The sequence below is a fragment of the Spinacia oleracea genome, chromosome 2, assembly GCF_020520425.1.
Source record: "Spinacia oleracea cultivar Varoflay chromosome 2, BTI_SOV_V1, whole genome shotgun sequence".
NCBI lineage: Eukaryota > Viridiplantae > Streptophyta > Magnoliopsida > Caryophyllales > Amaranthaceae > Spinacia > Spinacia oleracea.
In genome coordinates this window covers 85,932,325-85,947,296 of record NC_079488.1, presented here as the reverse complement: position 1 = coordinate 85,947,296, position 14,972 = coordinate 85,932,325, and the positions used below count along the sequence as shown (strand labels likewise).

General features: G+C 32.8%; 1 protein-coding gene across 1 annotated transcript; it reads right to left on the bottom strand.

Annotated features, from left to right (window-relative positions):
• Positions 1 to 3,054: 3,054 nt before the first annotated feature.
• On the bottom strand, positions 3,055 to 6,609 carry LOC110791709 (fatty acyl-CoA reductase 3-like). Its single transcript, XM_021996474.2, has 10 exons — positions 6,476 to 6,609; positions 5,602 to 5,705; positions 5,303 to 5,502; positions 5,100 to 5,200; positions 4,433 to 4,625; positions 4,181 to 4,342; positions 3,996 to 4,080; positions 3,645 to 3,911; positions 3,434 to 3,561; positions 3,055 to 3,354 (listed from the first exon to the last, which is right to left on the bottom strand). The coding sequence occupies exons 1-10, from the start codon at positions 6,552 to 6,554 to the stop codon at positions 3,204 to 3,206; spliced, it is 1,470 nt and encodes a 489-aa protein (XP_021852166.1). The 5' UTR covers positions 6,555 to 6,609; the 3' UTR covers positions 3,055 to 3,203.
• Between the last annotated feature and the right edge of the window lie 8,363 nt (positions 6,610 to 14,972).

Sequence of the window (14,972 nt, the reverse complement as noted above, 5' to 3'; positions counted from 1 at the left end):
CTTGTTCTTTTAGTCTCTCTATTTGTTCTTTTAGTCTTTTCATTTGTTCTTTTTATAATATTCTGCTAAAAGAACAAAATAAAAACACGTGCATAGTTCTCATTATGCACTCTTAAAAAAAAAATCTTTTCTCCTTCTATGTTATTCTTTTATTCTACTTCCTATTTTTTCATTTTCTATTTTTCAGCAACTATATATACAATAATTGTACTTATGAATCATAACCATTAGTCATTTTATAAATACATTTTAGAGAGAGAAAGAGGAGAGGATTTATATTCTCTCAACATAAGAGAGATTTTTTGAGAGAGAAAGAGTGAGATGGTGAGTGAAAGAGTAAAAATGTATTTTCTTCTTATTCTCTCTCTAAAATTCCTTCTGGATGTTTCTCCTTTGTTGAAAAATGAGTGAATTAAGAAAAACACTAGTTCAATTTGTCTAGTTTTCGAAGCAAGAGAATATCTGGAGAGCGTGATATTTTCCGAGGATTGAGATCAATTTTTGATGCTCCTGATAAAAGTTGATCAAGTGTTTAAGGTACGTTTCCTTGTTCTTTTCTCTGATGTTCTTTTCAAATTGTAATGTTCTTTTCACAACTTTACTTTTACTGTGGCATTAACATAGTTTGTTCTTTTAAATCAACATAGTTTGTTCTTTTATATCAACGTACATAGATTGTTAAAAAAAGAACATATAATGGTTTGAAAAGAACACATAACACTTAAAAAAGAACATAGTCTGATTCGTGGTAAAAGAACAAAAATACTTAAAAAATATATATATATATTTAGTTTTAAGTGCATCAAAAATTCGTCGTTTCGTCTTTTTTTAATTAGAACATAAAATCGTATGAATAGAACAAATAACACTTAATAAAAGAACATAGATCTGATGCGTTGGATAAGAACAAAAATACATTTAAATAAAATATCGTCGTTTTTGTCTTTTTAATTAGAACACTAAGTGGTTTGAAAACAACAAATACTACTAATAAAAGAACATAGGTTTGTTGTTCTTTTCGCCCCTTTCATTCTGTTCTTTTGTTCGATAAGGAAAAAGAAAACGTTGTTCTTTTTCATGTGTTTTGTTCTCTTGTTCTTTTTTTTTTGTCTTTTTCTTAAATTTTTTGAGTTTTTGTTATTTTATTTTTCTTTTGATTTTGTTCTCTGTGTTTTCTAAAAAAGTTGTTGTTCTTTTTTGGCAAATTTGCCAAAAACAACCTTTTATAACCATTTTTTTTGCAAAAACAACCTTTTATAATTTTTTTTTGCAAAAACAGACCTATAAGTAAAAATAATTTGCAAAAGACAGCCTTTTGGCATTTTCAGGCGTTCACCTTCATTTTTCCAGTTTGACTTGGCCGATTTTACTTATTGCACCCACTTTCCATCCTTTTTTCTCACTTAAACCCATTTGGAGCCAAAATAAAACCCCAAATTACAACCTTCTCTCTGTTCTTCATCCTCGTTCTTCATCCTCGTTCTTCATCCTCCACCAAAAAAAATTTCCTCTCTTCTTGCTTAATCATTTGCATGAAATTGGTAGATTGCTGCTATACTAAGTGATTTTCGACCCTCTACCACTAATTTTTGGTAAGTTTTGTTCATTAATTTTGCCTAATTTTAATGTAGGAAACTTAGGATTTTTTCCCCAATTTTGTGAATTGATACGGTTTTGTTGATGGAATTGCCTTCTTCTTTCCGTTATTGGGCGTCATTAGAGTACAACAGAGCAACAAAGAGCTGAGCCAAAAACAGAAATTGACAGTGAGAGAAAAGTCGGAAAATTTAACCCAATAATGGAAAAAAAACACTTCAATTTAAGTAGTTGAAGAAAGTGACGTTTGAACTTGATGACTTACCGCATTCAATGAAACTTCATTGACGGTGGAGCTAATTTAATGGCGCCCGAGTTCTTCAAAGGTTTTCTCAGATATTTTTTATTTTTTTATTTAGGTTTTCCCCTTTTATACGCCAGGAAAAGGGAAGGAAAATGGTGCACTTAATGAAAATCGAAGGCACGGTCCCGGCACGTGAGAGTCAAGCCGGAAAAATGAAGGTCAACGCCTGAAAATGATAAAAGGCTGTCTTTTGCAAATTATTTTTACCTTTAGGTCTGTTTTTGCAAAAAAAAATTATAAAAGGTTGTTTTTTGCAAAAAAATGGTTATAAAAGGTTGATTTTGGCAAATTTGCCTTCTTTTTTTTAATTATTTTGTGTTCTTTTTAACTTTTTTACTGTTTTTAATTTTTTATAATATTATCGATAATATGTTTTTTTTTTGTTTTTCTGTTGCGTTTTTCACATGATGTTCTTTTTGTAAAATAGTTGTTCTTTTTGTAAAATAGTTGTTCTTTTTATAGTGTATCAGTAGAGAGAATATGGTATTTTCAATTTTGTACATTTTCTTTAGTTTTTTAACATTAGTGTTCTTTTCAGCTTTTGGTTAATGTTCTTTTCGTTTACTCTATTATGTTCTTTCTGTTTAGTTTCTTATGTTCTTTTTGTATTTTTTTCATTTTTTGCGTTTTGGTGCAGGTGCACGTAGATCTACGTACAGGCCCCTGCAGGCTGCACCATCCGCGCGTTGTCCCTTTGTGGGCTGAAGGGAAACTGTGCCTGGCCAGGTTCACTATGGGCCATATGGTGGACAACATATGGGGCCAAACCACCATCCAGAAACTCATAAGAGGGAGGGGGTGGAGATATGTTTCATTGTTTCCTGAGCCCATGAGAATATGTGAATGTAATAATGCTTTTAACTTTCCACAAAAGAAGTAAAAATGTAAAATGGGATCAGTTGAGAGCTGAGCAGAAAGAGTGGGCATCACCAGTCATTCATAAACACCAAATTAGAGATAGCCGGAGAAATTAAGTTATCCTTAGAGCCGTTTGGGTCCAGCCACCCGATCAAGACTCAAACGAGCTCCAAATTGACGCTAAATTTTAGTATAATTTTGCAAACAGAGATGTCGGAATGAAGTAGAAATGTGTCGAGAACTATTTCATCTTGCTTTAAATGAAGCTGAAAAGTGCAGGTTACTTTTGCTTTTGGTGAAAACGATAAACTTGGATAAAATTAAGTCACGGCATTAAGCCTATACAAGCATGTTATTAGTTTTTCAAGTTTGAGCTAAGAAAGATGAGATGAAAGGCTAGCAAATACTAGTCCGATCCATTCTTAGAACTTAGAAGCTAGTACGTCTAGAACAAATATTTAACAATTGCGGGAAGGTGGACATTGTAAAAATAGTCCTTCCAATTGATGGACAAAGGATCAAAGTTGAACACATCTTCATCTAGACCATTTTCGCGGGCAGTTTCCATCAACCTTTGAGTATTTGTGTCTACAAAACTGAAAACAAAAATCCATTCATTCTCATTGTGACTATTAAAAACAAAGAGAGAAATATTATGAAAAAATTTCAACTTACATGGCCTTGAAAAATAGGTAGGGTTTGTACAAGTCCACCAATTTCCTAGCAATTTGCAACTTTTTGTCAAGGTTGTAGAGAATACATTGAAACTTAGAACAACCCATTCTAGTAACGAACATTAACATCTGTACATAATATTAAGTAAACAGTTTAATATGATTGATTAACATCACTGCACGTTTTATGTAAAAAGAAAGATGAAACTAACCATCTTCACCACGACATGGAACATGAAGAGTATGACTTCGAATATCAGTATGTTGCTTAACACCAAGCCCTTGCCAATTTTGACTGGGAAACCTTGACGATTGGTCCATGGATTTTTAGTGAAGTAGCGAAAATGAAAGTCGTGCAACTCTTCAAAAGTAACTGGGTTTCTGTATGAGCTCCCCACTTGGTATATAGTCAAAGAAGGTTGGTTTACATGAGCCTTCATAGCCACAATCATCGAGTTCACAAATATATCAGCCGGTATCTGCGCGCGCGCATATCAAAATGAAATTAATTGGTGTTTTGTTTGTAAGAAATATGATTGCGTTCATTTGTGAAGGTGACTAACCAAGTCGAAGACAGAGTATCTACAGACAGGGAAGAAACTTGGAAGATGACCCTTTGCATACGTGACTGCTACACTATCAATAGTCCTGCCATCATAAAATTAAAGTTGTAAAAAAGGTCACAGTTGTATATCATCAAACCAGACAATTTGTTTCATGAAAAAAGATTAATATATTATATATATACCTGACACCTTCAACCCAACCAGGGAAGGGTTCTTTAATTGTGCTACATACAATGGTAGGCCTCATGATAACTACTGGTAAATTTCCTCTGAGTTGCCCTATAACCATCTCTCCCATTGCCTTAGTAAATGAGTACGTATTTGGCCATCCATACAATTTTGCCCTATTTCATAAAAGGGCCGGGTAGAATAGTTTCAAGTACCAAGGATGACAGAAATTCAAATTAAAGGATAAGCTTATACTTGAAACATACCTTTGATTTCCTAAGTCCTTCATCATTTGTCTAATTGTCTTATCCGGAAGATCTTTGGCTTTAAGATCGCTTAAAGTATGTTCAGAAAGCTTCTTTTCGCAATCAATATCCAAATCAATCGCACCATTAAGAGTTGAACCCATGGCATACGGACTTTCAGATATTAATCCTGCCTTTTCTCCACACACATATGCTGATCATTTGATCAATGATGCATGAAAATACACCAAAGTTGAATCATTATTTAGATTTTTGCTTAATTATCCAAAATATTTTTCATATTTACTACTCCACCTGTTTTGTACCCTCTTATAAAATGTAACTTCAATTCATATTTACCACCTTAATTTTATGAAAAAATTTCATTCTTTTTAACAAATTTAATCTTACGAAAATTTTCACTTTTTAACAAATTTCATCCGACTTGTTTAATTTTCCTCCTCTTTCATTAGATTTCCAACTAAAGAAGTTAGTTAAATAAAGTTCACATGGACCGAAAATTGTATGAAAACCGTTAAGAGGTGGTAAATTTAAAACATTTCATAAAATTAAGGTAATTACATTTATGAGGTAATAAAAACCAAAATCTAAAACTTAAAATGTGATAAATATCAAAATATTCTTATCCAAACTAAATTATTGGGCCAGTTTAGAAACATGCACTTACCAGTTGAGACGTGGATGAGCAACTGTATTTTAGCACAATTTTTTGCAAAGTTTACAACATTTTTCGCTCCTAGGGTGTTAACACCTAATGCAACATCATACCTGCACATTCAATTTAACGCAAACAAAATTTGACCTTACTTCCTTTGTCTAAAAAAACAGAGATTGTAGAAGCTATCCGGCCATTAAAAAGTCAATAATTACCTTTCATCAAATTTGATAGTTGCTGCTACGTTGATTACAACATCTATATCCTTGTATATTTGCTTCATCTGATCAACAGTAAGTCCCAAGTTCTCATACGAAATATCACCGGCAACTGCTGTTATTTTCTCCGACACAAAAGACTCAAAATTTGTCCCCCATTTTCTTCTTAGAACTTTGAACAAATCCTTGCCTAACACCTGCATTCAAGATCCATAAAGTGACCCAGCTAAGCTAAATCTCCATTCTATGAATTCCTCCCACGTATAATTAACTTTGTCTTTCTCATGTATATATACCTCATGTTGCAGCCGTACATCAGCTGCCTGAGCATCTCTAGCCCTTACAAGAAGGTATAATTTGTTAACATTTGGCTGAATCCGAAGTAACTTCTCCACAAGAACTGCAAATTTATTAATACACTAGATTAAATCTCGTATACGCACTGATATTTTAAAATTATTATTTGACCATTTTGTATATACACTACAAAATTATGCATCAATTAGAGATGGATTTTGTGACGGATACAACAAACGTCTCAAAATAGAGACGGATTACTAAATTTCGTCTCTAAATTAAAATTGAGATGAAATTGTATAGGGAGTTTCAAAAATTCCGTCTCAAATTTGTAATGAATTTGCAAGAATTCCGTCTCAAATTGTTTTGAGACGCTCTCTATAGAGACGCCTTATTTTCGTCTTAAATCCGTCTCTAAGAATCATTTTGAGACGGATTTGGACTATATAGAGACGAAATTCCTCGTCTCTATAAAATGATTATTTTGTAGTGATAGTATTTGAGTAAAATAAAAAAATTATTCAAAATTAAAGTAGTACGGAGTATAAAATATATTAACATGCAAATTTTCAAAATATTAATAAATTTAAGATATCTTTCTTGATTTTACAAATATTACTTTCTGACAAATAAATTACAACAATTAATTTATATAGAAGATCAAGTAAATAGAGAATGATAAAATTTTAATCAAACATACATAATATTTTCCATATAAATTATTGAAATATGAATAAAAAGTTTTTGACAGAAAATTTTTGTACCGGGAAGTAAAGTAAACATTTGCTTAGCTTAGAAGTGGGTATTGATTATTGTACACCGTAATTAATTAACCGAAAGATCTACAAGGAGAGAGAAAGATTGAGTACGTACCCTTAGCAATGAAACCAGTTGCACCAGTAACTAAGATAGTTTTATTTGCTATAAACTCATTAATGTTTGCAAAATCCATTATTAAGCTCAGTAACAACAAAAGTGCGCTAATTAAGTTTAACTTAGAAAAATATGATTTGCGATTACGAATTGACTTGATGAAATAAACTTACAAGGTTTAACGTATTTATAGTACAAATTTTGCAAGGATGCCAAGGAGCCACAAACGTCGTCCATATCTAATATTCCCAAGTTCCCAACTACATACGCCCAACGATATACGCCCAACTACATGTATGTTAAATTTATTGCAAGTACGAGGTACGTACTCAAATCACTTGAATAACTTGCTGATGGGGTTTCAGTAATTTTTTATTTTACTTTTTTAAATATGTGATTTTAGGTGCTAAATAGCCTCTATTTTTATTCTTTGGAGAAAGTAGTGGGAATAAATTAGCTTTTAGGCCGTTCGCAAAAATAATTCAATTTTTTTTTTATACATGAATAAATCTACCTTTTTACCCCCATCAATTTCAAACATGTCACTTTTTATTTTGATCTTTTATGTTTAGTTCTTTAGGGTTTAGAAAAGTAGTCGTTAGAAGCTAATTCAACACTTTAAAAGCCAATAGGGTATTTGATGCAACAAGTTTAAAATAGGGGTATATAGTGCAATAAGTTCATTAATAGGTGTTTTGGTGAATTATAAATATTACTTAACGGAGCCCTAACAAACCGTCAAAATGAGGGGTATTTGATGCATTTAAGTTTAAATATGGGTAATATTATGTTTTTTTGGGTTTTTGGTGTATTCCGGGAAACTTCGGGGGTATTTCATGAAAAATCCGTTTTTGTTGTTAAACAAGGATAATTTAAAATTCGATAACAATATTCAGAAATATCGTTTAAGGTAATAGATAGGTTTGACTAGGCCAAAACACTAGTTGTAAGAGGTATATTAACTGTATAACTAGTTGTACCTTACAAGTTACATTTGCTCACAAGTTACAAGCACATGGCAAAATCATAGGACCATACATTATTGTTTTTTGTTTCCTATTTTTCTCTATTGTAAAACTAAAACCAGTATAAGAAACCACAAAAAATACTTTCCAATTTTTTATTGATAATTTATAGGTACGTGTTAACGTGTATTTCTGTTTCAATAGTGTAATTTAAATCGCACTTTCAAAAAAAGAGCAGGATTCGCCGCTCCCCTCTCTCCTTTTTCTTTCTTCTCTCTCATCTTTTCGGGTTTTAGTTTTCTTTGACGTTTAGGCCGGAAATAGTCTAATTTATTTGGAAACTAGATTTTAGCCCGTGCGATGCACGGATTCTTTCGTGGTTGCACCCAAAAAGGACTTTTTAACTAAAATTCTATCATGACACCCTTTTTGGGGTTTTATGTAAATAAAATTCTATTACAAATTTCTTTCGTGGTTGCACCCAAAAAGATTATTTATCTAAAATTCTATCATGTGAAAACCTGAATCGTATTGCTTATGATAAGAGATATATATAGTACAACTGATTCCAATACTTCTAGTTGACTTAGGTACGTAATATCATAATCTAATGCTACTGCTAATGTATGGAGATCCAAAACCAACTTAAACTCTAGGACTAATATTGGTATTAGAATTGTAATCCAATTCTAATTATTAACATTCCGTAACACACCCTTTTCTTTGGGTTTTGGTTTTTGGGGTTTAAGTCTATACAAAAGTAACGTACACTCATAAGAATATGCATACGTGTGTAATTGTATAGAATGAAGAATTGTATATGTGCTGTTCTATCTATTTTTCTTTTTTGACTATTCTATCCATTCCCTATGGTATTTTCCATTTGAGAAAACACACTATTAGTAATTCTATCTTATTTGTTAAAGCGGATAATTGTATCTTTTTCTCTTATTATCTTTTACTTAGTACTTATATATCTTTTTTATTCTTGTACAGACCTGAAAACTCATAATTTACATCATACTCTTAATTAGGAAAGATAATCTATACTTTAATTAATTCTATTCAAAACATAAAGTAAAAAACCCCAAAATCAACGATTTTAATTTACATCACTTTACCCTTTTTCTAAACAAATTCACACACCCTTTCAATATTTTCCAGTATCAATACCAAAAAAAACTATGCAATGGTGAATTTTAAATCAAATAAAAATAGATAAAGGGATTAAGTTTCAATGTACAAAAAAAGAGAGGAGAATAAAAAATGAATAGAATCCTTATTATTAAGATAATTCAAATTACAATTACCATTTATTGTCAATAACTATTACTCCATAATTTGTTGCATCAATCACCGTCATTGAATTAAAGTTTGTGCTTTACTTTTTCTTGTGTGCAACCTATATGTGTAATTCTTCACCCTCGACTTTTGCGCTGAAAAATAGCAAAGAATTGATGTACATGAGTTACTTAAGCAAGATGAAATCAAGAACAACAAAAACTTAAGTACAAATATATCAATATCAAGTAGTCATACGAAATAGTATTAAATGAACACACATAAACGATGGAGCATAAACAAATATGTGTAAAAAAAAAATCTGCGTAGATTTTTGTGTGTTATACGTGAGTTTTTGTGGATCTCAAAAAAGTTTATATGTATATATATACAAAAAGGTAGAAGGGAAATATGATAAATTTTAGTTGGAATCTATCTTTATCATATTAAGTGGTCAATCATGGTAATACTCTAATATTATTTAATTAATTAATTAATAATTTAAGTATATGTGATTACGTGGAAATCCTATGTGGACACTCTAAATGCTCTTGAAAAAACTCCCCTTTATATATATATATATATATATATATATATATATATATATATATATATATATTAGATTAAACTATTTCCGACCTTTCTTCTTGTTTTTTCATTGTTTTCTCTTTATGTTTTGTCTTGTTTTGATTTTTTTTTTCCGCTGATTTGTTCCCAAATTTTTCTTGGGTTGTTCCCAATTTATTTGGGTTTTTTCTATAGTTTTCTAGGTTCTTGATTCTCATCCATGGATGGGAATTTTTTTAGGGTTTCAACAATTGGGAAGGAGATTTGGAGTCATACAGGTTTAGGGTTTATCATCAACTAGTCGATCAGAACAATTCGTGCGCAGATTGCGAAGGCTCTACTTGGAAAGATGCGAAAACAGAAAATCACTGCTCGCGTTAAGATAGAAGCGGTGGAGTATGAGATGTGCTTTAGGATGCAGAATAGTACTCCCTCCGTCCCAGATTAGTTGTTACACTTTCCTTTTTCGTCTGTCCCAGATTAGTTGTTACACTTCTAGATAAGGAATGACCCCACAATTATTATATTGTCTCTCTCTTCCCACTAAATATTTTTTTGTCCCCACCCCCTCTCTCATTCAATTAAAAAAATACCCCACTAACTCCTATCACATTCACTTTTTCAATAAAATAACAATTGATAACCAAACAACCACTTATCACCTAAAACTTTGTGCAAAGATAGGTGTAACGATTATTCTGGGATGGAGGGAATAATTGTTTTTGATTGTAACAGTTATGTATTTTTCTTTGAATCTGTATTATGCAAATCTATTTTATCATTTTAAATGTCGTTTGGCTGATTATTAATGAAATTGTTCTTCCCCGTCAAAAAAAATAAATAGCACTTTCAAAACCAAAAACTTAAAAAGTTTATGGGTAACTTACGATCCCTTAATTTTCGGATTGGATGGAAGAAATTTTGGGTTAAAAAAAAATTGAGATATTTGTAGGCCTTAATTTATTTTATCAGACCTTCAGTTCCATGTTTTTAAGATATTATTTCAAGTTGTGAGGTATCATTAATTTGAATCGAAGAAAATAAGGATCACAGATTCGCAGCCTCACAGGTCATTAGGCCCAATAATTAGCGGCATTTCCATGGATCATACAAACTTCCTTCTTTCGTTTTTACTCGTAATGTTTTCGATAGTGAATAGTGAAAGAAGTTCAAATTTTAGGAATATTATAAATTCGGGAAGTATCAATTTCTAAATCAAACCAAAAAATTCGGACTGAATTGAACTCGTATGCTATCAAAGTTGGATATTTTCGCCTTTCGTTAGACTAGATACAAATCCAAATCTAATATTCAATAGATATCAGATACCGTTAGGAAATAAATATGGATGACATCAAGTCAAAATTTAGCTTCAAACAAGTGGCGTTTTAGTTTATTTGAGATCGTGATGCTAATAGAAGTATAGAACAAAAGATCATAACGTCGTACCAAAACAAATGACTAACGTGTACAAACACTTTAAAAATGAATTGTACGTGTAAGCTTATTTTATTTAAAGGTAATATACAATATATGTTCTAGATTGGAGTAAAAGTTAAGTTAATTTTTTTAAAAAGTTATTCATGTATAATGTAAAAGCAATATATATTTTAGTGATAAAATTTTCCGCTTTAATAAAATTATCCTTTCAAAATCACTAACATTGTATCAGAGTAACTACATAACCCTTTAAAATGTTTATCCATAAACAAAAAAAATGAATAAATTTATTGGGTAAAAGTTATTCAAAACATGTTAAAAGTTAACAAAAATTGTTAAAAGTGAGCCCGATATACAATAAATTTATTGTACATCTAGTGCGTGTAGAATCTTTGGTACAATTTTTTTTATAAATAAAAAAGATATATTAGAAGGCCCTCTGCTCGAGGAGAACTCCTAATTAGTCACTATTTACAATCGAAGTTAACTGATGGATATTACAAGGCTAAATATATATAGAATCTAAAACTAGATGTCCTACATTAGCTACCAATTTGCTGATATGGTTGTGTCTCTGTAGATATATTGAGTATGAACTGTTGAGAATTGCCGAAGTAGAATATTGATGTTGTTGATGATAGTGTGTGTGTGATGCTTCCAAGGAACGTTCTAAATACCTTTAACTAAATTGATAACTAAATATCTTATACGGTTAATATTCTGGGCAGCGTTCAAGCATAGCAGTTACTATAAATAGTAGTTTCTAAAAATTGGAAATATGGTTTATCGGATATCAGTCAGTTATGGATCGTTCGCTGCATACTTAAGAAAGCTTAGTCAAGCGGTGTTTGGTTTCATCATCAAACACACGTTGTCGGGCCTAGGGACAAATGTAGGCGTCTACACCTCCCCTCAAATATTATCGTATTATTAAGTTCCTGCAAAATAATACAATAGCCCATTAATTGATGATTCCTCTCACCAATGTATTTTTCCTCTTATTTTCTAGCTAGGCCTAAACCCCCTTTTATAGGTTAAACTAGAAACCCACAGCTACTAGAATTATACTTGCTCCCCAAGTCTAAATAATTCTAGAGATTGTTACATACCAAAATATATCTAGTTTCCTAATTACAATTCTAATTAAACTGGGAAACAAGATATAAACCAAACAAGACTTATATTTGACTCCAAGTCCGTTTCGTATTCTTGTCGACTTAACTAAGATGTGTTTATTTCCTAACAAACCTTCCCTTAAACTCAACTAAGTCTATTCGCGAACCAACAAACAACTTTCAGAGCTTGCCTTCCCTTGAGCAAAAATTCGTCCCCCACAACATCCTTCAAGTATGAAGAGATTTGTTTGTTTCGTCGTCCCTTCAAAATCACACTCCTAGCGTTGGTGACTTCCAAACAACCTTCCTCAATATGAATAGCATAACCCAAGCCATCCAAACGACCCAAATATATGAGATTACGATCAAGTCTCGAAATATACCTTACCTCTCGTAATTTTCTAGTACTCACATCATGTGTCTTGATCTCAACCTCACCTATACCCTCAACCTTAACCTCTTCCCCGTTAGGCAACGTAACACATAACTCATCACTTTGTTTATAAGAAGTAAACCACTCCTTCATACAACAAATATGTTGTGAGCATCCTGAATCCAAAATCCAACAATCTTTTGGATCATTACTCTCCTCCACTATTGCAATATCATCATCAATAACAATAGTTGCAACACCTCTAACCCTACCGTTCCTCAACACCATCAAGTCTTCTTTGTACCTAAAACACTTTAATTGTATATGTCCTATCTCGTCACAGTACCAACACTTGATGTTAGGGTTTGTATTTCTCTCCTTCTTATTGCCTTTCCATTTGTTGCTACTACCCTCCGCTACTAATCTTGCTCCTCCATAGATTGAAGATCTCTCTTGCTTCATGAACCTCTCCCCCTCGAATAACGCCACCACTGTATGGTCCAAAGCAATTATTTTCTTCCCTACAAGTAAATTAGTTATCACAGAGTTATAACTTTTAGGGAGAGATCGATGTCAATAATAAAATTGCCTTGTCCTCCTCCTCAACTTTCACATCCAAACTCGCCAATTGGGTGATCAAGCCATTAAACTTATTTATATGATCTTGTAATGCGTTTTCTTCCTCCATCTCGAGTGAATAAAGGTCTTTCTTCAAGAACAACTTGTTGGCCAATGACTTAGATGCGTACACCGATCTTAACCAATTTGTCTCAAAACTCTTTTGGATTATTTTCCTCTAAGACGTTGTACTTGATCTCCGGTGCAAGAGCCAATCTGATCGTACTAGTAGCCTGTAGTTGCATATCCTCCCACTTGTCCTTGTCTACCGAATCGGGTTTTCTATCCTCCAAAGTCTCGTGAAGACCTTGATGTATAAGAATATCCTTAATTGTACTTTGCCATAATGAGAAATTCGTCTTCCCATTAAAAAGTTATACCTTGTACTTGTTCCAGAAATATTCCATGGCTAAACCCAGCTCTTGATACCAGTTTGTTGTAACCAAACGCGTGCCACGAACAATTGGGAACAAACCCTGCAAATACCAAATAGAACAAATAGCAAAAACAATAATAAAAAAAGACACAAGCGTTTGTGAGAAAATTTAGATTTTCTCCCCTCAAATATTATCGTATTATTTCCTGCAAGCAGCAGGCGCGCACTGCTGGGCCGTGGGCCGCGTGCCGCTGCTGCTCCCCTCTCCTTTTATCCGCGCACGCCACACAGCCAAGGCCTTTGGGCCAGCGCTGCATTGACATGCGCGCAACGCCTATGGGCCTTGCGCTTGTGCGCTCCGGCTCGTGGGTTGCTTTCGTGTTGCGATTAAATTATCCTTCGTCAATTTATTTATCGTTTCGTACTTGACGATCCAATGTTGTACGATACAATTATTCATCTCGCCTAGCTTACGAATATACGCAATACGATATACGATTTCACGATCCAATGCTAAATCGTATAATTATGTTTTCCGAACTAATTTCCCGAAAAGCTATTAAATGAATTTCCGATTCATTTAATCCGGTGATCTGTTACATGCTAATGGTGTGACCTTATAGGTTCAGTCAAGAGTAAGCTGTGAGCCTCATATAGATTAGAACTCACTGATCGGAACCATTGCTCCATCTAGGTGTTCTGATCACTTGATCTCACTGAATTAATTGTTCGTAATTAATCTGAACCTTGGTATTAGATTAATGCACCTTGGGTGAAGGACACATTTCCTTCATCCCTAGCTAAAAACTAGTCACTTTGCACCATGTTTGTATAACTGAACTATGGGACTTTTTTGAGGATAATATGAGTCAATGTAGTATAGTTGACATTTTCAGCTTAAGTAAAGTCAACTTTGGTCATGTTTTGGACAAAGTCAACTTTGGTACTTTGGTTTTATTGCTATATATATAAATGTGGATGTGGATTAACATTTTTTATTTGGCTCGTGTTTTAAATCTCGACTTACAACGAAAATTACTCGTCTCAACTTTTGAATATAAGTCTCTTTTAAGTTATCGAGTTCCACAAAGATCGTTAAACTCATTTAAGTTCATGAGAAAGTTGGGTTTATAATCCCGACTACAATAACTTTTGTCGGGTTAGAGTCGGATTTTTAAAAATCGACTTCAAGTATAAAACTCATTTAACGGGTTTATAATCCCGACCACAACATCGTCGGGTTAAAGTCGGATTTCACCTCGGGTTTCTAAAACAAACTACACAAACATAGGTCGGGTTATTTTCATATTACCTCGGTTTATAACCCCGACTACAAAAGCTTATTTTCACTAGCATTTTTTTTCATTCCTCTATACATTTGAACGCAAACACAAATCAATAAACAATATTCATTTACCAAAACATTAAAGAAGATCTTTATATTTCATCAATAAACATCAATGTCATTGCACTCAAACATTCCATAAATATTTCAAGTGCACACACCTAGAACTAAGCTAAGCAAAGACCTTGACATACAAGGCACTAACCACAACAGAGACAATAGCACAAAGACAGGTAATAATGTAGACATTCCTAATCTCTGTCTTGGAACTTCCTTCTGCCTTCCTCCTCATCTCTCGTACTTCATCCTCATGTTCTCATGCTCCTTATTCAACCTCTTATTTTCATGTTCCAAGAATTCAGCTCTTCCCTTGATTATTTTCATCTCCATTGCAAGCCTCTACTTTTCTGAAAGAAG

Coding starts and splice junctions, on each gene's coding strand:
- LOC110791709 (XM_021996474.2), bottom strand. CDS start 6,554: ATGGATTTTGCAAACATTAATGAGTTTATAGCAAATAAAACTATCTTA. Junction 4,343..4,432: donor AAGGACTTAGGAAATCAAAG/GTATGTTTCAAG, acceptor TTTATGAAATAG/GGCAAAATTGTATGGATGGC. Junction 4,081..4,180: donor GGTTGGGTTGAAGGTGTCAG/GTATATATATAA, acceptor TTATGATGGCAG/GACTATTGATAGTGTAGCAG.